Below are 23,826 nucleotides of genomic sequence, written 5' to 3'. Positions count from 1 at the left end.
AAGCAGTAAACATCACCAAGGATTTCTAAGCCCGGGTTTTCTTAAGGAAAGAAGACTCCCAAACAAGTGGCTGTGAAGAAGAGAAATTTATGGAATCAGCATGCCTAGAAATGACTCTGCAAATGGTAAATTTGAGAACAAACTAATAGTTTAAAGAGAAGGCCAGGGATAAACTCTTGTATTACTAGAGGGAAGCAGTTGTTCTCTTCCCCTACCCACGTCCCCACCTGCTCTCTCCTTTTACCAGCTCTGGAGCTCACCTACCTTAGCTGATGAGCCCATTCAACTCAGTCTAACAGAATCATAGAATCATAGGATCATAGACTGGTTAGGGTTGGAAAGGACTTTGAGATCATCTAGCTCCAACCCCTCGGTCATGGGCAGGGATGCCTAACACTAAACCATGTCTCCCAAGGCCCTTTCCAGCTTTCTCACTGGATTAGTTTTCTGCTGTTCTAATGTGTTGAATTGGCTTAGCAGAAAAGGAGACAAACCCACTACCGAAGACGGGCAGAAGGTCCAGGCCAGGAGTACAAGAAGGAAGAAGTAAGGGAGGTAATTCCCCTTTTTGAGGCAGCAAGGCCCCTGAACACCCCAAGCCTTATTGTACAACTTCACCCCCCTCCGTGTGTGCTCCTCTGCAATGTGACCTAAGACCCCATCCCAGACAGCTGTGAGATTGCTTGACCATTTTAAGGAGAAATACTAGGAAGGGCACAGGAGGACCTTCAGCCTTTGGTTATTTTGCCTGTATTCCTTACAAAATGGATAGATGCAAGCCTCATGTAAAACATTTTCTGCCCCGTAGCCATGTCTTGCTATACAGCCAAGCACAAGACCAAATAACCAGTGCTTGGTGAGGATGCGTGTGGACAGTAGGGCAGATCATATGTGTCAGTGCTTGGGCAAAAGAGAACTCATGTCAGCTGTGGGGGCAGGTCCTTGTCTTTTGGGGCTGTGAGTTCTACCAAGTCATGTACTCGATAGTCCTCCTTTCTGCCTTGTGTCTATTGTCTTTCACTCTGCTTGTGTTCCTGATGTCATGCCCTCCCGCCTCCCTGCTCCCTACTTTTTAACCTCACTTTCCATCTATGTCACTGTGGTCTTCAAAAAGGATTGTTTGTAGCCACTTTTATTAGCAGAAGGAAAAACAGAGGAAGACCACAAGAAAGGAGGAAGCTGCAGAATAAATAACGATTGTACCTCACCATGAGAGCTTCTTTTGATCCGCTGCAAAAATAAATAAATGTCTCCATACCAGCCGGTAAGGAGAGGTGAACAGATCTGTGAGATACAGATGCTTTATTGTCTAGGATATTGTTTTCTTGATTTGTATCTTGCAGGAGCAATGACAACATGTCTGCAAATGTCAAGATGTTTTGGAGAGATTTTTTCTTACCTCTCCCTGTCCTTGACACTTACATTTTAATTCAAGATGTTCTCATCAACACACAGAATCACAGAATGGTTTGGGTTGGAAGGGACCTTAAAGCTCATCCAATTCCAACTCCCTGCATGGGCAGGGACACCTTCCACTAGACCAGGTTGCTCCAAGCCCTATCCAACTTGGCCTTGAACACTGCCAGGGATGGGGCAGCAACAGCTTCTCTCTGCAATCTGTGCCAGTGCCTCACCACCCTCGCAGGGAAGGACTTCTTAAATCATTTCTAGTTAAGGAAAATATATATTGATTTGCACACAGACATAATCATAGCTCCTGATGCGTATGCTTGGAATAGCACCTGATGTCTGCTTTCAGTATTGCCACCTGTAAATAAGTAGGACAGAGCCTTCCCCAGTTAGTGCTTAACAGAACTGGTATTTTAGCTGCTGAGATGGCTTTTATTTAAAACACGCAGGAGACAGCACAAGAGCAATGTTCGGTAGCTAAGGCACGTATAAACATCAGGTTAACCTGACTTCAGGACAAGCGCTAATACAAGGAAAGCTCTCCACTGGAGAACGCCCTGTCTGACGCAGATGGGGCCACGGCTTCCTGTGCTTGAGCAGCTCCCGTGTCACCCTGCCTCCTGCTTCTCCCCTCGGGTCACCCTCTGTAACGAACCGGCGCACGTCCGCAGCCCGCTAAGGGACCGGGCGCTGCAATAACCACACACGGTGGCGATGGGGAACGTGCTTCGGGGCGGGGGGCTGAGCGGCAGTGCTGCCGCATGGGAACCCACAGCCTCGCTGCAAGTGTAAGGCAGGCTTCTTCGTCCTGGTCTGTCGGGCCGGTCACGGGGCTGGGTGAGGACGATCCAGTCCCGTGTTCTTGTGAGGTTCCCTCCTCACAGCCGCTCCTGGTACCCTCCACCAGCAGTCTGGCACAACCCCTGCTCAGACCCCTCCTGAGCCACAGCTGGGATTAGCAAACCGAAGGCAGGGTCACGCTGTCGGGAGCGGCGGTCAGAGCGCACGGGGCGATGCCTCCCACTCGTGGTAGTGGTGAACTGTGAGAAGGACTTAATCTGAATGCAAACCGCTCTGCCCCGGCATGGCGCACCTGCACCCACCGTCCAGCCCCCAGCGGCGGCAGGGCAGGGCAGGGCCGGGCCACGTTGCCGCCTCCCGCCCGCTCCGCCTCAGCCTCGCTCCCGGGCGGGCTATAAGAGGCGGCGGCGGCGGCAGCAGCGCCGAACTGCCCGTGCTGGCGGCGGGAGCAGGGGCAGGGGCGGCAGCAGCAGCGCTGGGGCACCGCCGCAATGAAGTCGCCTCAGGGCCAGCGGCCGGCGGGTCAAGGTGGGAGCGGCTGGTGAGGCGGGGCGGGGGGTCTGAGGGAGGGATGGACGGGCGGACGGAGGGATGGATGGACGGACGGAGGGATGGATGGATGGACGGAGGGCGGGCGGTGGGTAGGTAGGTATCACCTTCGGGCGCGAGGGTCGGGTCCCGGTCCCTGAGAGTCCTGACTTTGTTGCCTCCGCCCGGTAGCTCTGAGTGAGGACGGCGGCGGGGGCCTGGCCGAGGCGCTGGGGGAGTTTGACACCGTGCTGGCCGAGCTCTCCTGCCCCGCCGGCCGGCGCCGCTTCCACTACAGCGAGCACCTGGAGCGCATGAAGCGGCGGAGCAGCGCGAGCGTCAGCGACGGCAGCGGCCTCAGCGACTCCGAGAGTGAGTGTCCGGCTGTTCCACGGCGGGTGTTAGAGGCAGTGGTAGCAGCAGAAGGCGAAGGGAGGACGAAAGCTCCTGGGGGAAGCCACATCAAGGCTGGGTTAGGAGGCGGGGGTGAAACACTCGCTACGGGAGGAGGTCAAGTGGGCTCCTGGGACAGCGGGGCACCCCGGCGCGTCAAAGGAAAGACGTTTTACAGCAGTCGTTCAGTCCCTGCAGAGGTCCTATAAGAAACCTGGAGACAGACTTTTGACAAGAGTGTGTGGTGATAGGATAAGGGGAGATGGCTTTAAACTGGGAGAGGGGAGACTTAGGTGAGACACTAGGAAGAAATTCTTCCCTGTGAGGGTGGTGAGGCACTGGCACAGGTTGCCCAGAGGAGCTGTGGCTGCCCCATCCCTGGCAGCGTTCAAGCCCAGGCTGGATGGGGCTTGGAGCAACCTGGTCTAGTGGAAGGTGTCCCTGGCCATGGCAAGGGGTTGGAACCGGGGGGGCTTTAAGGTCCCTTCTAACCAAACCATCCCATGAGGTTCTTAATTTAACAGTGACTGCTCTCAGTAGCAAAAATATGATTTGAGAGAAAGTTAACTAAAGTGTGCTTTCCAGAACAGGTGGAAACTCGTACAGGTTTATGGCTTAGTGTTATCATTATTTCAGAGGTGATGATTTTAAGCTAATTTGCACACAAGTGTATCGATTGTATACAAGTGGTGCATACAGAACATAGCACAGGAAGGGTGGGAAGCAGATACTGACTCATGACCTGCTTTGGGCAAGAAAACAGAATTGGAACTAAGCTTTTTTTTTTTTTAACTTGGAAAAAAGTTTTATGCCTTTTATTTTTTGGTAGTCTGGGAAAAAAAAACTTATTTTCATTTCCAGACAATGAGGCTGGAAACTGCTGTTCTCCTTGGGGGCAGTAGACTCAAGGTCTACATTGTTAGAAGCAAGTTCTGCTAAAAACAAACTATACCCAATTTTTTAGTCCTTAACTATATAGGAAAGCTTTATGAAACTTATCTCTTTTCCAGCTATTTGTAATAAAATTGCTCCCCTAATTTCTGTTTTAAATATTTTACCAGTTCAGGGCCTTACTTCACAGTTCTGTTGACTTAGTGCTAAAACATTAACGTAATCTTCCTCATACTGAAGCTATGAGAGCATATTATCAGAGCCCTTTATTTCATCAGCACGGGCAGGATGAATTTCACTTCATGGACAGGTAATGTTTTACCTGCCCTGAAGGTGGATGCCCTGGCTGTCAGTGCCTTTTGGTTTGTATTTTCTCCTGTAGTCAGTGGAGATACGTGGATCAAGATGTTGTGCTATTTCATAATGCAGTGGGTGAATCACTCCTTGTAAATATCTCTCTCCTTCTGAGGAAGGTTTGGAAGTGCGTGCCCAATTTAGGCTGGACACTAGCCTTTTGGGTGGCTGAGGGTGTGTAGGGTGAGGTCTGCCTTTACTGGGACAAGCTTGTGAAATATGTGAGCCCTGCTTCAAGTAATAATAAAAGCTTATTAACAATTGCAGCAATACAGCCCTAGTGTTACTATTTCTTGTGCAGTCTTCAGTATTGTGATACATTAACCTCTTACATACTCTTACCCACAAATGAGATGTTTAAAATGATAGTGAAATAATTTATTTCTAAGAAAACCATGAAAAAAAAAAAAACAAACAAAAAGAACCCACCCCCCCCCAAAAAAAAAAAAAAAAACAGAATCAAGAACTTACTTTTCTTGAACAGATAAAGACATCTGTAGTTGCTTGTTCAGAAAACTTAAGTCTTAAACACTGCTTAAAATTGCTGTTAGAATTGAAAGGAAGGCATTTTGGAGGAAGATGGTGTTCTCTGGCAAGGTGGGAAGCCTGGAGAGAAACAGCATCTTGTGTGAATGGGCAGATCACATCTTCAGGAAGATCTGGAAAATAAAAACATGTGTCACAAATCTGCCCTGATTTAGATTGAAGACATTGATTGATAGCAGGATAGGCACAGTTTGCTGGCTGTAGACAAAGTCCTCAAGGATCTTCCATGAGAAACTTGTCAAGCTTTCAAATCCCATCCAGCGCTGTGGTTCCTCCCTTGGTGATGCATCATGTGAAAGATGGCTCTACAGAAATTGAAATTGCTGTCTTCTGGACACTGGCATATACTGGACTAGGAGGGTGCACCAAGAGTAGCCTATTGGCATCCAAAAGTGTCAGCTGTATGAGGATATGTTTAAGAGAGGAGAAATGGTAAAACAACCATCTCTCCTCGCTTCTTGGAGAAGGCCCGATAAATCACTTCTTCCTAAAGGCATCGTTCAGTGGAGACAACTTCTTATTTTGAAGTTACAGCAAGATTGGAGAGGAGCTGCAATTTATAAGGAGAACCTTTTATAAAACGTGCTTCAGTGTCTGATGTAATCCAGCTACACTCCCTACATCTAATTTAAGAATAGATGCAGGGAATTTCCTACTTACCCAGGCTCTTTCTGTTTAAGCTCATTTTTTTTCCTCTTAGGTTCACCTTTCCTTTGGTCTATCTTGTTTAGTGCAAGTGTAGTACTGAATTTGTGATTCTGATATTCCCATGGTAATGCTCAGGTTAAACACCACTGCAAGGTGAAGGAGAACATGGGCTGAAAGAGCAAGTTCTGACAATGCAAAAGGAATTCCAACAATATTACCTGCAGATAATTTGAATGATCCTCTTGTACATGAGCAGTCTTTGCACCTTTGCAGAATCTTGTTATCCAGTGCCAAGACTCTTCCAAGTGTGCTTTGTTAGGTATGCATAGAACAGTTCAGATTATTGTATTTTAGCACTATCTCTTCTTTGTTGGTTTATCTAATCCTCCTAACTGCTGTAGTGTGGCTGAAGGTTAGGCGTATGTATCTTTTGGCCACTCCTGCAGTGGTATCTTTTGCGTCTAGGGTGGGACTGCAAGGGGAGGTGATGATTTAAACTGTTGCAACTGCCTGTTTCAAGGCCCTTGAATCAATCTTAAATTCAATTTTACAGCAAGCTAGTAATAGATATCAACTGGTCATGCTTGATCAATACTGTTTATTAGGGTAAGGAAAGCCTTTCGTCTCCTCGGGCTTCTCCCATGAGAATGAGCCCATTTAATTAAACAAATATTTACAGAAGATCTTCATCAGTTATAGTTAATCCTGCAAGTATTGCTTTTAACCTTAAAAATCCCCTCTTGAGTGGGCTAGCTCCAAAAATACCAAGTGAAATTCTGATCCTTCATATTTTGTGCTCCTAAGGAAAAAAACAAACTTGAAGATACTGCAGTGGAAAATGGGCAGGATAGTACTTGGTTCTCCCACATCTTGTCTTGTTATTTGAGTAAATGCTCTTTGGATGAGCTCTGTCTTGGCCATGGTTAAGTATTGTACATAACATGATGGACTCTAGACCTTACAGTAATAGAAAGGCTTGCATGCGCAGGTGTTCGTGATGATCTTAGTACTTGGCCCACAAGCATAACATTAACCACAACAGCTGATGGGGTCAGTGCTGGGAAATCATGATGCAACTGTTACTCCAACATTCTTTGAGTTACTGGGCTGTGAGTATCAGTTATGTTTCAACTCGATGTATTCAACTGCTTCAATGTATAACAGCTTGTAGTTTAGGTTATTAATCATGCTGAAACCTCTAAGTTGAGGGATACCTTATAACTCTTTGCTATTTTCAGCATATGTTGATTGTGATAAAATAGGATTTGTGTTAGTGTGCTGTGCTGGTAAAAGCCACTACTGTAGATGCAGCTACATAGGCAAACTCTTACAGATATAATTTGCTTCCTGTGTGTTGGAATAAGCTTGCAGAGAAAAGCGCAGGCTTGCCTGTGTAAATCGCATGTCCTAGTATATTGTGCTATGTGCTAATATATTGTACTAAAATGATGTCAGTGCATTGTGCGAGTACAGTATATGGCAATGTCAGGATTAGTATAGTGAAGAGAAAGTTGGACTTCATGTGAGGTTGAGAAGGAAAGTGCTTTAGTGTTTCCTGTGTCAAAGTTATAATAACACTGAAAAGCTAAACCATAATCTGCTGTTGTGCTCTGAGAAGTGCTTCGTATTTTTAGCTCTGGATGTGTTTTCTTCAAACAGGTTCAGCGTCCAGCCTTTGTTAAAAGTGTTGCAAAATATTTTTTTTTTTTATTTAATCCTTCACTCTTAACAGCCTGCAGTGTACCTTCATAGTTATTTTTAGGAATATGTAAAGGCTTTATGACAGGTATGTCCTGGCTTTTAAATACAACAAAATCTCCCTCTAAGTGCATCTAGAACTCCTTCATTTTGTAATTTCAAAATGAAGTAGGTGCAGGTTTATTAGGGGGTTGAACAATATCTCTTAGCACCAAATGCCTGCTGTAGTGCAAGCATTCATAGTTACATGCCATGGATGTCTCTGTGTGCTTGTGCTAATGCCTGCACTATCTAGAGATGAAGCATTGGTCACTTCATACTGCAGCACTCATCCTGAAAAGCCTGTTTACATTGGCAATCTTGCAATATGTGACAGTAAAGAAGGTATGGAAAAAGGCAACAGAAATGACTGAAGGCATAAAATAGTTTCCAAATGATTAAATAGACTGGAGCTGTCAAGCTAGAGCAGAGATGTTTTGGGTGGGACAAGCTAGTCTTCCAGAAAATCCTAAGTGATATTAGGAGACTGACTTCTACCTCGCCCAGAATGAGGAAATCAAATTAAATCAGCATGTTTCAAGAAAAGAAGAGTGATTGCTTCTCATGGTGTATAGTTAAACTGTAGAACATATTGCCTTAAGGTATCATTGATGTTAAAAGCTTACACCCTCAAAAAATAACTAGATAACTCTTCTACAGGCATCTGCTATGAGACACAAAATGTGGGGTAGGTGAGCTTTTCCTCTTAGCAGCAAATCTCAGTCTTGTATGATGAAGAAGAAAACATTTTGAGAAGGTAAATTGTTTCCTCAAATATTTAATGGTCTATCCCCAACAAGAAGGGAATAGAATATTTATAATGAAAAAAAAGAAGCAAGACTCCCATGGAGAAATAACATTTTATTAAATGATGTGATTAAATTACCAGTACAATCAAGGGGAAGAAAACCCAGATGTTTCAGGTGCACAAGTTTCTCTCCAGGTACTTTAATGAGAAATGTGCTTTTTTTGATAGGATTTCCCATTCTTTCCAGCATACATGTTCCTCTTACGCTTTATAAAGGAAGTATTAAAAAGGGGGAAGGTTGGAGTTGGAAGCACTGTCTCGCAGGTAGTAAGTGTGGTGAGGGAAGGGAAAGGTAAGCTTTGTGAATAATGAGAAGGCATGCTTGTATATCTGAATTTCAGGCTTCCCAGGTCACTTGTAACTGTGATTTGAAATCTTTTAAACCACAAAGCGTAGATGTGTCAGTACAGAAAATGTGTGATTTTTATGTCAGCATTGGAACAGATGTTTGCTTTGTTAGCTTAGGCAAAAAAAAATCACAAAAATAAACATTGCACCCAAGTGTAACTGTGGTTATGATCAAAATAAACACTGCCCTTGAGGGCTGCAACATATGTATTGTGAAACAGGCATCATGAATATTTCTCACTTCTACTTGTGGCATTAGAAATCTCTGATTTTACTCTCATTTTTTAGCATGTAGGCTATGTTCTGACTGGGAATGAGTTGTTCAGTCTGAGCATTAAATGCTGAGCTACTGTTTTATAATGAATTCATGGCTTATAGGGACTTCAGCCAAATTTTAAAGCTCCTCTCTCCAAAACTTAAGATGTGATTTATTTCCACCCTACCCCCCAAAGCTTTCCCCACTGAAAACTATTAAAGATTTTTGCCCACTCCAGTGCTCTTTAAAATTGTATCTTGAACTATGGTACTAGAAAGAGCATAAGATTAAAGAAGTCAGACAGCTGAACTTTTTCCGTTGCCTGTTTTAAAATTAAGTTTGAGGTTTCCATCCTTCCGTTAGTTACTTACCAGAACCTTTCAATTGCTCATTTTGTGGGGACATTCCATATTTACATGGTGTTGCCCTGGATTTTCTTTGTGGTTTAACCATATACTGGAACAGCAAAGGTCAATACTAACTACAGATTACTTTGTCAAAGTAAAATATGCCCATGTTTATTCCATCCCCTTAATTTTGCAGTTATTGGTTTAGTTTGTTTCATGTAAATCAGTAGCTTAACTCTCCCATTTTAAGGACTTGATTTAAAAAAGACAACTTGAGTGTTTTGGGTTGATTTTTTGGGTTTGGGTTGATTTCTTTTTTTTTTTTTTTTTTTAAACAGCCAAAGGGGCATAGTATGTACATGCACAGGCAGTAGAATCAATACACAAAGTGAAAAATAAGGAATGAATGATAAATGAACTTGCATCTCAGTGGGAGAGAAGGGTCTGGATGAGGAAGGACAGCAGCAATGAGAGATCCTTGGCATCAGCCTCTGGTTATTGGGTTGCAGAGGATGTTGCCTTTGTATGGCAGTGGAATTCTTCCAAGGGCCATTATTGGAGGTGAATGGGCAAATCTTGACTGTGACAGCTAGTAGAAAGCCAGGACTTGAAGTGTCCTTTTCCCAGAGCTTTCTGCCCTACAGACACACTTTGCCAAAGTGGGTATTTTTATGTGACAGATATCACAAGTATTTATTTTTAAGAGTGCGTTGTTTTCAGCATTTGTTATAATGACCTTAATGGCAGAGTCAATGCATTCCTCCTTCTGTCATCAGAATTGCTGCTGCATGGTGACATTTGTAAGCCACAGCCAGTAGGTAGAGTTTGGTTTTGCTTTTTGAGGAAGATAAATGTTGATATTTTCCTGAAACTATTAATCTTACAACCCATCAGAAGATAACACTGGTTTGTGAAAACATTTCATCTTGTGAGACTGGAAGAAAAACATTCAGGTATTTTAAAGCAACAGTTCTGTCTTATTTTCTTTTTTGCCAGTTGTAAATATTTACCAGCATAAGGTTTGGGGAAGCCAGTATGAAATAACATTTTCTGGTTTAAATATGTTTTGAGGTGAGCCATCAGTACTTTCAACTGCTTATAGAAGGAATATGAAGAGAAAACCACATGAAGAATCAAAGGTGGCTACTAGCTTGGATGTATGCGTATGTGGATATAAAAAGAATTGCATAAATAGTTTGCAGATAATAAGCCATTTAAATTATAGCTTTCATAATTTGAGTTGCCCTCACAAGCATTCACAAAAAGAACATTTTATTCCAGCTATATATAAGAGCAACTGGAGCTTTAGATTTGGTGTATGATAAGGATTGATTTGTAACACAAATTCCCAGCATTACTACATTTGGTGTCTGGATACTAATAGCATTGGCTCCCTGTTAAAGTACACTCAGTTTTGTAGCCATTGTTCTGTGGGTTATTTTTTTCTTAATTCAATGAGCTCAAAAAGCTGTAAAAATATTAAATAATTTGGAAGTTTTTGTTCTGCTCTTCTCAGATCCATTGCCTAGAAAATGTCTTATCTATAGTCTGTTCCGTCAGTGTTTCAGTGAGTTGTGCTCTTGGCTACAGAACTGCTTGTGTGAGTTATTTGGCTTTTTTGTGGTGCAAGGGGTTTTGTTCTGAACAGCAAGAATTTTCCATTCAGAGCTTCTTGGTCACTAGGGTTTGCATCTTGGCTGGAAAGAAATGTGGATTTAGTAGAAAGTTGGTCTGTAAGCTGATTTCAGGAGGAAATTTGTTATACCTCTGTTACTTTCAAACTATTAATGTGCAGGGTTCATAGTGTGGGGTACAACACCAGGGACACACATAATTGCAGAGCAGTGTCAGATTTACACCCGCCTCCTCCCCACCTCTGCCCTTAGGTTGCTTTTTATGGTTTTAGGAACTGCTTGGGGTTTTTTTTTAGAAAAAAATAGTGCTATTTTTTCCAACTTTCTGTCTAAAATTATCTAAATTCTGCATTGTATCCATTAAATCTTTCTCCTATCTGAAGTTTCAAGTAGATTGGTTTTGACCTGCTCGGGTTTAGAGAGAACAGGCTCTTAAAAGTGAAGATAAACAAATTACAATGAAAAGCTAGCAAGAAGCAGCATATCCCTTTTTCTAAACAAGAAATACTGACTGGTGGCTGATTTGGACAAGCAATAGTCCCAGGTAATAGATGTCAGTCATGCCATTTGCTTATGTTTCTGTTGTTCTGTAGGTAGCACGTGCAGGAGCTGTTTGAAGAGTGAACTGTGAAAGGCACAGTACTGTGGTGGGCTAACATACATGTAGAAAAAGAAAACGGGTTGAAGGTTGAAGCTTGAAGCTTGTCACAAGCCTTTTCAGTGTGTATTACAACAAAGGTAGGCTTGGAAGCTAGCACAGAAGACACAGGGAAACATAGAATCATAGAATAGTTTGGGTTGGAAAGGACCTCAAGATCACCTAGTTCCAGCCCTCTCTGTCATCGGCAGGGACACCTTCCACTAGACCAGAGTGCTTAAGGCCCTGTCCAACCTGGCCTTGAATGCTTAGTAGATGCAGCTATCTGGCCTCATTTGGCACTGTACCCCTGTACACCTGTAGAAGGTGGTTTAATGCTAGTAAGGACAGCAGGCTAGAGGAGATGGGGTGTGGAGACACACTTCTCTTCCCAAAGATGTGGAAACTTACAGTAGAGGAGTAGTCTTCTGGAGAATGATGGTCTCTGTGTTTGATATCTGCGAGCATCGTGGCAGTATTCAGTAGAGGTGGAGATCTTGGCATGGCAAGCAGTGTTCATGCCTTCTTTTGCTAATTCAGCAAGGCACCCTTAAATGAAGGCAGTCACCTCCTGGCATCACAAATGGGACAGGTGTCCAAGGGGCTGTGACAGTACTGACTTGGGTGGACTTAATGCTGCAGTGTAACCACCTGCTAGGCTGGGACTGTAAAGACAAACACTGTGTCTGCTGCAGGGAGGCAAAATTGTTATGTAATGAGGCATACATTTGTTTCCTAGGAAATGTACCACATCAATGGAGGCTATTGACATGTTTGTGTTACAATGCTTTCTTTTATGGTTTTCAGGTCACTGGCTCAAAACTGCAGGAACTAGTAGTTCTAGTGTCTCTAACACAATGACAGTTCCTCCTTCCAGTGGAGCCATGACTAATACTTTGTATGCACTGTGCATCATAGAACTCTTATGAAAAGAGAGAAGATAAAGGTCACTTTTTTTTCATACTTTTGAAACTGAAGGCCTTGTCCAAAATCCAAGAATATCAGAATGGTATTGGAACCTTTCCCATTGCTTTCCAGGGCATGTAAAGCTTTGTTTGAAAGGTCACCTACAAGGCTGCAGAACATCTTGTATATAGATGTACTGCTTATGATCTCCAGAGTCACAGAGTAAAACAAAATTAAAAAGTGCTATATCATTTATGTGGAACACAAGACCTAAAGCAGCAGAGTAATACATGGAGAAATGGGTGAGTTTGCTTCAGGGATGAGAACAACACTGAATATATTGTGTTCTGGGGAACTGTCCTTGTCCCACTGCTCTTTATTCAGCTTTTCTAATAGCATTTCAAAACCAGGTGACCAGAATTTCCTAGAATATTGTGAATTAGGCAGGTCACACCAGGCCTAATTTAGTGGATGGGGGATAATTGCCATTCTTGTAATATTGTCCAAACGATGCTGACTGCAGGGAAAGCTGACACTTTCCTTACCAGGAGTGAGGATTTGACCTAGGACTGCTTGCTTTTTAACTGTAGGTGTGGTAACAATGCCCTTCACACAATAAATGATTTATACATCCCTCTAGTTTTGAAGTCTGAAAATTTGAATTCTACAAATTTTGAAGCCTATATAAGAAGGGCCCATTTGTTTTGAGTTCTATTGCAAAATTGCAGGTCTTAATTTTACTTTATAATGTAACTTTCTTACAGGTGCAGATTCACTCTACAGAAATAGTTTCAGCCTCAGTGATGAAAAGCTCAACTCTCCAACTACATCTACTCCAAGCTTGCCATCTCCATCAGTAACTCCATGTAAAGGTAAGCTTTAATTGTTGGCATTTCTTCCTAATTCTCAACTATGGAGGCTTCTTTCTATGAGCCAGGATTCACATGTGTACATTGACTTTCTTAATTGTAACAAATCCAATTATTACTGCAATAGCACATTGCATCGGCACATCTTTGCAGGTGACCTGCAACTCTTGGTTTTGAAACACCAAGCTGAAGAAAATTACAGTTTCTTGGTTGATGAGAAATTATGGTACTACTTACAGAACACTTCAGTTAATGCTTAACTTGCGTTACTTCTTACTGAAGCAACTAAGTAACTTAAGTGTCCCATCTATATACAGAAGTACTTAGCCTGAGTGCAGGGGTGCATTAGGTGACTCCTCTGAAGCCATATGCTGCCATTCAAGTTATCACAATTACTTAGATCCATACAGACCTTTCACTGCTGATACAATCCATTTATTAGTAATTTGTCCCTCCTTTGTAGCTATCCTGTTTCAAAGTCCTTCTGTCTTGCAGCTGATATAACTCCCCAGGAGCTTGTTTCGTTCTGGTTAACTTTAATGAACTCTAGAGTAGATATATCAATAAATCAATACGTATGTACTACATGGTGCTGTTATTACAACTAGTCTTCTCAGGCGCATGCTCAAGGAGCTTTTTGTGCTTTCATGTCTTTTCCACAGTGAGTGGTCACAAAAACAAGTTAAATGCGTACTTAGCATGATACAAGGGAAGAATAGCGAGTAATACTTAATAAGAAGTAGAAAAAAGAGTTCAGTTAAACTGGCAGGAAATACTTGGCAAAAGCTACACTAAAGGTCAAGATGCTGTTCCTGATGAGAATCATAGAAATAGAGTTGGAACTAGCTTGGAATAGGGATAAGGAAGCTACTTGGAGTAAAACAAGATTGAATGGAACCAGTGGTGTTCTACAGAATTGAGGTTTGTGTGAATTTTTGGATCCAAATTTATAGTGTGTGGACCAAGATCAAAAGATGTGACATCACAGCAAACCAGTGATCCTGACATGATTTAAGAGTCATATATTTGGGTAGGACTGGGAGATAACTGGCTGGGGTTTCATTAGGACCATGAATGCAGTATTTGAATAGATTCAATAAAGGAAACTCTCATGATAGCAAAGATGTGGCTTTTTTTCTCTACTTTAACTTCTGCTTTTTAAGGAAACTGAACAAAGGATTGCTTTGCTTTGTTTCTCTCAAATGGAGAACTATAAAAATTAGTTTTAATTCTCTCCTGTTTTCTAAGAATGCATTTGGACATTGCAGCAACCCTATTGAACTGCCCTGAAAATAGTCTACAGTGTGTCTGATATCACTGAAAATTATTTGGAGGGTTGTGTGGTTTCAGTGTTACTTTTGGTTGGAGAAATACATCATGTCTAAATAGCATTGACTCTTATTTTGCAGCAAAGCTTGGAGACACGAAAGAACTGGAAGACTTCATTGCTGATCTTGACAGGACACTAGCAAGTAGGTAGATTTTTATTACCTGCATCTCACTTGGTACTGTCAAAGAATGATGAAAACCCAGTGTACGAGGGGAGAGCGAAGGGAAGTAGGCTTCATTTTAGTTTGTCAGTCGCATGGATCATTAAGTGGATAAGAAGGTAAAATAGACTGAATTCTGGCCTTTGCCTGGATGTTCAAGGCATGCGGTTTAGCTTGTGTGACAAAGGCTGTACTTCAGTGAACCCTTGTCCCCACCTCTGAGGGAACCGCAGTTCACCTCTCCTTGACAGCGACAGGCATTAAGTAAACATCACTTTCTTAAATACTTAAAACTAGGCTAAAAAGTGGGACTTTTTCTTCATTGTGAAGATAAGCAACTGGAGGAATAACTGTAGGTGAGGAAACCTGTTTATACTGCATTTAGCTTTATGAAAGAATTAATAAGCAGGTATCTGTATTTATTATCTTAGATTAAATGTCAAAAACCTGTTTGTGCTTGTCAACCAGGAATGGAATTTAAGTCACTTCTTCCTGTCACTATCTAGATGTATTTCCCAGTTACAGTACTAGATTCTTCATTATCACTTTTAAAGAAAAACAATAAAACTAAAAAAACCACCCTCCTATTCCCAACCATGTAGTCTGCTTCTTTCTGGTTTTCTGTGCTGTTATGGATGTGACACTGTGTTTTTTTATGTATGGAACCAGACTGCAGAACCCAAACCAACAAATTTTTAGGATTAGACCTAAATAGCAGCATGAACAACCCCTCCCCTTCCAATAAACTGTGAACTGAGAGTTTCTTGTATTCATTAGGTATTTTCCCTTCTCTGTAATCATTGAAGCCTTGGCCATCTGCATTGGACTTAAGACAGCTGCCCTTTTGAGCTACTTCCTTGTCATCTTACTTGCATCTTAATCCCAGTTTCACTTCTCTTACTTGAAATATAATTCTGGTTTCCTGACTTCTGTCATGGATGTATGTTTGAGCTCATTTCATCTACACCACCGAAATCTAATCGGCTGCTCTTCTGAAAGACTTTTTTTTGGCTTTTATGTTCATTTAAAAAAGGCATAATTTTGGCCTGTCAGGCAGTCTAGCAAGCTGAACATAAGGGGTGTCTGGTATGTAAACAACATGCAGTCTTATTTAATGTAGAACTTAATGATCCTTCTTGTTCTGTATTTTCAGGTATGTGAAGGATAAGTGACATCAGTCTGAGACTGAGAACTGCTGCCCTTGTCTGATAACTTTGCTACCCAGGATATTTACCTTCTGAACATAACCTTTGTGAATTCCTACAAGTATTTAACTGGTAACATCAGTTTTGTGACTCTGCAGCAGATGGTATAAGACAATTCAAGCATTACAGCTGTATTTTACTTTAAAATATAGCTTGAATTTTAATTTAAATTTGCTTTTATGAAAATATTTGTTATTTTATATAGTTGAGAACTTCTAATGCTTTTTGCCATATAATATATTTTTGTATGCAAATAAACCCTGAACTGGAATCCAGGTGTCCGAAAGCTTCATGTGAGCATGCGAACTCTGAAACAGAAGTACAAATTAAGGTCAAGCTTTAAATTATCTGATAAAGGCATATTACCTGTTAGGCAAAATGCTATGCTGGCTTCATGTGGAATCTCCTATTTTTCTTTTTAAATTGCTTAAATAAGAGAATTTTGTACTATGTAAAATTAATATAATCAGAAAAATAAAAATATTGTTCAAACTGCTACTTCAGATTTGCTTTAATACAAATGGAATAACACTGACTTAGTACAGATTTGAACAATAACACCTATTTCAAACCCCATGTAACAGCTAGCTTTGAAATTACATGCTATTCTACTATTTGGGAGGTCAGGCATTTAGGCCCGTCGGTTTAGGTATGGAGATCCTCTATCACCAAGGCATAGTTAAATGTCTGGATGTTTCTGGTACCAGAACCTTTGGTCTGAAATACTCTCTTGCTCTTAAAAGTCTTCCTGACAGTCAGTGTTATGCTGAAATAGTGGAAGGTGAATCTGTAGTTTCACAAGGAACCCAATTGTTTCCATATGCAGTAGGCACTGGGGATGTCATTATGTGAGCTGTCTTCCAGCTGCTGCAGGCATTACACTTAGCTCTTCTGTCTGAGCTGCTCATGCAGTTGCTGCCCAATCTGTTCAGATCAAATGAGCTGGGCTTGTTTGAACTCCAGGTCTTATTTTGAGCAAAGCAGGCTTGTAAGCCATTGCATAAGTGGTTTAAATATTGTGTCTCATTGGTCATTTACCATCTTTGAATGTGTTTTTGTCTGGAGAAGGACATACCTGTGACTCAGCTACCAGCCAGTTCCTTAGGGACCTTACAGGACTGATTTTGACCTGCCTTCTGCAGCTAGAGGAAAGTACTCTGTATTTGCTAAGGGGAACACCATGAGGATGTTGCAAATCCATCTCCTTGCTTTAGATTTCCTAAAAATTGACTGAAACTTTTGTGTGTTATTAAATACTGTATGATTTTTCCAGTTTTACTTATTGGTAAGAAAGTAAAACACTGAACTGGGTACATGTTAAATGGTCTGAAACAATATTGAAGTGGTTATGTAGGTCTTTTCGTTACTTCAGACAGAAGGGCAATTTAAGAAGTATTTTTCTGAAGAGAAAATACTTCAACATTTTCTTCTGTAGATTCAATCGGTAAATTGCCCCTTAGGCTAGAGACGGAGTGAACTGATTTAGGAGGATGATGTTTCATGTTGTTGTAGCTTAACTACAAAAATCTCTGAAGGAAGGTGTGGTGGTTCAAGTTTGAGACAGCAGCTGTGCTCTGGGAGGCTCCTGCACAGCAGGAACCCCATTTTGAGCAGCAAGGTAGGCTTGCTCCAGCAAAACCAGAGCATAATGGAAATCTGGGTCTATGTTGTAAACACGTAAGAGTAAATCCTCCTTTTATCTGCCTATGTGAAACCAAGAGGGGAACCTGTCCCTTCTCCCCAGTCCCAGATGCAAAGGGATGTGTTGCTGTGCAAAGCTAGTGAGGGGCATTCTCTTGGCTAGTGTAGGACCTGCTGTTACATAGAGAGGCACCAAGGCTTTCAGCAGGACCTAAGGTAAGGGGAACCAGGACAGCGGAAACAAGCTCTTACTTTTCCTTTAAGAAACATCTTTAGCATAGTGCATATTTTTCACACTGCTTGAATAGCTGCAGCAGTTTCGGCTGTTATTCTATATTTTAATGCCCTTTGGTAGGGTAAGTGATAGTGTTGGTAAATGGTGGATTTTACCATCATAAAGTCAGAATACTCCAACTATGTGTGGCTGCCTCAGGCAATGGTGAGGTGGGGGGAGACAGACAGTGGTTTGTTCTTCTGTTGCTCAAGGTTGTATTAGTTTGAGGCACTGGGCCTGAGTGCTTTCCATCTACAGGTTCAGTTAACACTCAATCCAATTGAACACTAGGCCCAATAATCAGTATTTACAGTTGGATGTCTCCTTTCATTGAGTGAAATCACCAAATTGCTACAGTAATTTGGAATGACAATACTTTGTCCTTACAAACAGCCAATTCTGAAGATTTTTCTAGTATAACCAGAGGTTTAAAGTGAGGCATGTCTCTCACTTTGTGTAATGCCACTTGGGAATGGAGTTGGGGATTAAATGACCATCTGTTTGTGTGTTTTAATCTTATTTATGCATGAAAAAGTGGAGACTTCTGCTTGCTTATACAGCAGTTCTGCTGACAATCAGCTGCAAAATCTGGGAGTGTCTTCTGCGAAGCTGTTGATCTGAATTCCTTCAGTGTATTAGGCTCAATTTTGAATGTCTTGCTGTGTCAGAAGAAAGGCATTAGTGTAGATGTCATTCCACTGGAGTATCCTCACAACTGAAGTTCATCATCTCATTACCTATGGCGCTGAGAAATGCATTGCTGAGAAAAGTTCCCGTGACACTCAATCCCCAGTGAGCATTGCTGGAGGCTGCACTGTGCTTATGGACCAGTTTTAATCCTTGTTTTGACCTCCCTCTCACACTGTGATGATGAATTTGGATTCAGAAGAGAGTCATAACCCTGTTGTGCTAATGCTACACATCCAGGAGTGGAAACGAGGAGCTTAGACTAAGCAGATGTATTGCTGCAGCTTGACGTGTGTAAGGTGAGGCACAACAATCATTTACATGTATGCTCTTTACCTACAGCAAATTCAAGGTTAAACGGATTAGTTTAAACCTCTGCCACTGAGGCTTGAGCTAATGTGCTTTATCTTGGGTTTGCTATTGACTGTGTGTGTCCTCAGTGCCATCACCCAGGCTCAGCTGATATATGGTCACTCATTAAGCTTGGTAAGGTGCTCATTTTTCTGAGTCCTTAATAAAGAAGAGAGAGGAGCAAAAAGAGGGACTTTTCCTTTTTTCCTTGCTGCATGCATGTCTAGCCACTATTGGTGCACTGACAGCCAGGTGAGTTCTTGGGAGAGAGAAAAACAGTTGGGTTGGTAGTGACAGAGCTTGCTGATAGGGAAGGGCTCAACACCTGCTGGCTCCTACAGTCTGTTGTCTGGTGCCTCCCGCCACTTCTTTGTTACTGATATTTGCTTTGCAGTATATGCTGGGTGTGGAGCTGATTAGCAGCAGCGTTGCCTAATGCAAAGGGTTAGAGAGGTAAGGATAAACCATGCTCTGAATTTCACAGATTCATTGAAGCCTTGGTTTCAATAGTGGGTGCTTGCAAAGAGAAAACCCAGAGAGAGCGCTTCTGCCTGCTGGGAAACATTTGTGTCTGCAAGCAGAGATTTATTTACTTATTTTAGTTCATATCATGAATTGTTGCTTTTAGGTCATTTTCTAGCAGTGTCACACCCTGCGTGAAGTGAAAGGAATTCACCAGTGTGAAAGGTCCACCCAACGTGAGTCTCTGTAGAGGAACTCAAGTGGTGTTCATCACAGATGGACCTGGTTGACCATCCAAGAGGTATTTGCACCACACTGGAGCCCATCCTGCATGAGATTTCATTTATCTGAAGGTACCTAAATGTGCTAGACAAGACATCTGCTAGGCTGTTGGAAAGGAACTTCCAGGGTTGTGGTGTCTGGAAGCAAAGCGAGTTATCATCAAGCCAATATGACAGCAGCAGCTTTTGAACTAGATCCAGCTCCATACTCTCAACGGGGAAAACTCCTGTTTTCTATGTTACTTTCTACATTACTGATTACATTGCAGCCTGGCTAACAGCTCTAGCTGTCTAAATAACTTCACAATAATGTAAGATGATCCTGGCTGTTATATCTTATTGGCTTAGAGTTGTAAACCAGATCTTTTCAAGGTCCTTTTCTTTCTTACAGATTTGAAGCTATTCGTTGCATGCTATGGGTTGGTTTGTGGGATTAAAATAGGCCAGTCAACACAAAGGGATGCTAGCGCTTTGTTCAGCTTTGCTCTTTCACATCTATGTTTTGAAACCAAAATATTCATCAGTTCTGCTTTTAAAAACTACAGACTAGAGGCCTGTGCTTCCATTCTCCCAAGGCATCAGAGCTCACTGACTGCTCTGGGAGGCTTGGGGATGCTCCAGTGAGCTTTGCCCAGAGAAGCTGTGGATGCCTCATTCCTGGAAGTGTTCGAGGCCAGGTTGGATGAGGTTTTGAGCAACCTTGTCTAATGGAAGGTGTCTCTGCCATTGACAGGGAGTTGGAACTGGGTGAGCTTCAAGATCCCTTCCAACCCAGCCCATTCTGTTATTTTATGATAGTATGATCAAGGAAGTAAGTGTTGCCTTCTCCATAGAGCATGGCTGTACTACTAATCACCATCGTTCGGTTGTGTTTATAATATCATTTCACATCAGTATTTGTAATTAAGTGCATTGCCCTTGTGGGAAAAAACATCCCTGGAGGTAGGAGGTATTTAAAAGATGTATTGATCCGGTGCTTAGGGACATGGTTTAGTGGTGGACTTGGTAGTCCTGATGTAATGGTTGGATTTGATGAGTTTAAAGGTTCTTTCCAACCTAAATGATTCTATGATTCTGCATATAAACCTATGCAGGCTCTGTATATATAGACTGTATATATGAAGTCTTCACATTATAAACCAAAACAAAATCTTGCTAGTGTATCAAATTGGATCAGGACCAATCCCACCTGACTTAGGTGCTTACATAAAGCACTGAAGTTAGGATGGTGCCTTTGGGTCCTTCAAATAGCTATTACAGAGAAAGGAAGGCTGAATTACCCTTAATGGTGTTCATTTGCTACAGAGAACATTGCAAAAGTCTATGGATGAGCAGACTTTTCACTTGGTCTTCTTAATCAATTGCCTAAAGAAAAGTGTGTTGAAATATGCTCACCTATAACTGACCTTAGAGTGTAACAGTTTTTAGGGCTGGAATAGCAGAGGCAAAATTTCCCTGGTGTTGAGGATTACCTGTTCTGGGGCCTCTGCATCACACTGTGCAAGCATAGCAGCTTGCTTCAGCACTGTGGCTTGGAGCATCTGTCATCCTCGCACTGCTGGGTAGTCTGCTGAGCCGTTTTGGTAAGTACTGGGACCATGGCCTGGGAGCTAAGTCCACATGAGATGCTGCAGGGTAAACCCATGAGAACTGTGGTGTGAAGCAGAGCTGCCAGAACAAGCTGGAGAAGAAACATACACCTCATCCTCACTGCCGCTACTGCACTGCCTGCCAGATCCTGCTCTGCCAGACGGGGTGAGAAACCCCAGTCAACTTATTTGGCAGGATGAAGGAAATAACAGGGAGTCTCAGGCTGGTGCTTGGGTGTCACGGTGCAGGTCTTCAGGCATTTGCTGTTTGGCTTTCTGCACCCTAAGAGAATACTCTCTTTCATCTTGTGCCACTCCCCAGCAGTTCTTCACTTAACTGCAGCCAACCTGATGTGCCTTGCCTCTCCACCTTGTATTCAAAGTCAGCCCAACCTTGCTGGTGGAGCAGGATGGTAGGAGTTTTTGATTTATTTGGCTTTTTAAACAGAAGTATTCCAGGATGATGCTGGTGGCTATCTCAACCACAGATAATTTCTAGGTTAAGTATCCATGAGTGTTTAATGGCTGAGGACCGAATGGATGCCACTGAAGTCCATGGCAAAATTTGGGGGTGGTCTGGGATTTAACTCTGCGCTAGTATGTAGCTGGGCTGATGGTTCCACCAATGCTTCAGAAAGTCTTACGAATTGTGAGGGGGGATTGGTTTTCTAATGCAACACAAATAGGAGTTTTAGGATGTTATTTAAAACATCTCAGGAAACCTTTAGCTTAATATCAAGGTTAAACTTGAGTGGGTGATCAAGCTGTCCCCTGCTTTTTCTCAGTCTCACTGAGAAGTAGATTGATTCATTGATGTTGGATTGGCTTGTCACAGTTTCCCTGTGGGTTTTGGCAGCAGGGTTGTGCTAAGAGCTTATACCCACAAACATTTCACACCTGAGGGCTGTGACTTCAGTGGGCTCTCACGCAGCTTTAAGATGCGATCTTGGTAATCTGTCTTCATAGACTTGTTCTTAAGGCTGTGTCTAATTGAGTAGCTTTATGCTCCTGGAAAACTGATTTATGAGCAGTAGCGTTATGTTTGTTTATTTACAGAGTTTATGACATGAAACAAAATGCATGTTTTTCTTAGAGGCCACACAAACCAGGTCAGCTCTCAGTCTCCAAATAGCATCCCAGATCATTTATTTTGATGACAGCTGATACATGCTGCTAATACAACAGTAGTTACTACACATTAGCAGCTACACATTGGCTGCCTCTTAGCTCTTTGGCATGCTTTAATAAGGACCACTTCAAAGTGCAAGGCAGATTTCTCCAGCACTAGAGGGAGATTGTGAAAGTTTGGCACTTACCCAATGGCTTGGCCAAAGGAAGGTGGTGTCGGTGGTCTGAAGCCCACATTAAAGCTGAGTTTAGGATTAGAGCCTCTTGCTCGCAGCACTTCTGCAGCTTTAAATAATCTTGTAGGAAATGCCTTGTCCCACCAAGTGTCTCTGGCATCCCCAAGCCCTCACAGAACAAAATTAAGACAAGCAGCATGGTGGGGTTATTATTTTGAGCTTGCTGCTGGGTGGCACCCCAATGGCAGGGAGAAGTTACAGAATTTCCAGAAATTTGTCCAAAAAGCATTAGTATCCTTGCTTGCTGTTTTCAGTAATACATTTCGAGAAGGACCATGTGGCTCTTCACACCCTCACCATAAGTGCAACGTACATCTTCGTACAAAATGCTTCCCATCAGCATCTTCACTCTCCATTCTTTCGAACCTAGCAAAACCCCTCCTTGCAGCGCCGTCTTCTCAAATGAGGCCGAAAGATGAGCACTGCAACCTGCCTGGCAGTCGCTCCATCTGCAGAAAGGCATGAGTAAAGGAGAGAGACACAGCCAGAGGTGCAGACTCCTCCTTCACACCCTTTGGTGGTTCAGCGTTCACATGGTCTTCTGTGGGAAAGTGCTCCCCCTTTCCTGTAGCCTTGGAGGCAGAAAGCAGGCACAGCCAGGGCTGAGCTAATGACACCCTGCTCATCTCTCCAGGATTTTAGATCTCCTGTATCCTACCTGGTCCTATCCCCTTGAGTTGTGGAGCCATTGGAAAGTGTAGGAGTAAATATTGTGCAGATGTAACAAGGCTCTAGACTCTTGTTTCCTGGACTCTGGCCTTCCCCAGCATCACTGGTGCCTTGCTGTGTCATGAGGAATGGCAGCTCCCTCATCACATCCCTCCTGGGTGGCTGGTGGGGCTGCAGAGTGGCTGTGTTCCTGCTCCCTGCCAGCACAGCTGCAGCCTTGGACATGCCCTGGCTGCACTACAACAGCAGCAAGCTCTGAAAAGCAATAAAACAAGAAAGGGGCTTTATGTGGAAGGATTTTCCAAGATCCAATTTCACACTCTCTCTCCTAGCTCAGGTTGTTTTCTGTTTCCCTTGTCTGTTTTGTGGGATTTTAAATTATTGTTATTTCATGCTGAGGAGAAAAAGTTTAAATTTGCACTTGGCTCTTGTATTAGAGGGAGGAAATCTTGGCATGTCCAGTGTGCATGCTTCACTTAATGCACTTGATAAATACGTGAGGTTTTGTCACCACAGAACTTGTGCTACAGAAAGGTGCATCCAGCAGCCCCTCCAATATGTTAATAGTTTTAAGTCTATGTGTAAATTAAACTGTATTTGCTAGTGATTTGCTAATGATTGATGTCAAGAATCCCATCAGCTTCACCAAACCCAGCTTCTGGGTTTCTGGATAGTGGAATTTGGTAGCTAGCCTGAAAAA

General features: G+C 42.6%; 1 protein-coding gene across 1 annotated transcript; it reads left to right on the top strand.

The window, feature by feature from the left end:
- The first annotated feature begins 2,596 nt into the window (after window positions 1-2,596).
- Window positions 2,597-16,306, top strand: RGCC (regulator of cell cycle). Its single transcript, XM_062636837.1, has 5 exons — window positions 2,597-2,739; window positions 2,932-3,111; window positions 13,009-13,116; window positions 14,523-14,585; window positions 15,757-16,306. The coding sequence occupies exons 1-5, from the start codon at window positions 2,703-2,705 to the stop codon at window positions 15,762-15,764; spliced, it is 396 nt and encodes a 131-aa protein (XP_062492821.1). The 5' UTR covers window positions 2,597-2,702; the 3' UTR covers window positions 15,765-16,306.
- Window positions 16,307-23,826: the final 7,520 nt, after the last annotated feature.

The sequence above is a fragment of the Pezoporus occidentalis genome, unplaced genomic scaffold (genome assembly GCF_034315485.1).
Source record: "Pezoporus occidentalis ecotype Australia unplaced genomic scaffold, CSIRO_AGI_Poc_V1 ctg5, whole genome shotgun sequence".
Taxonomy (NCBI): domain Eukaryota; kingdom Metazoa; phylum Chordata; class Aves; order Psittaciformes; family Psittacidae; genus Pezoporus; species Pezoporus occidentalis.
This window is presented reverse-complemented; position numbering and strand designations above follow the sequence as displayed.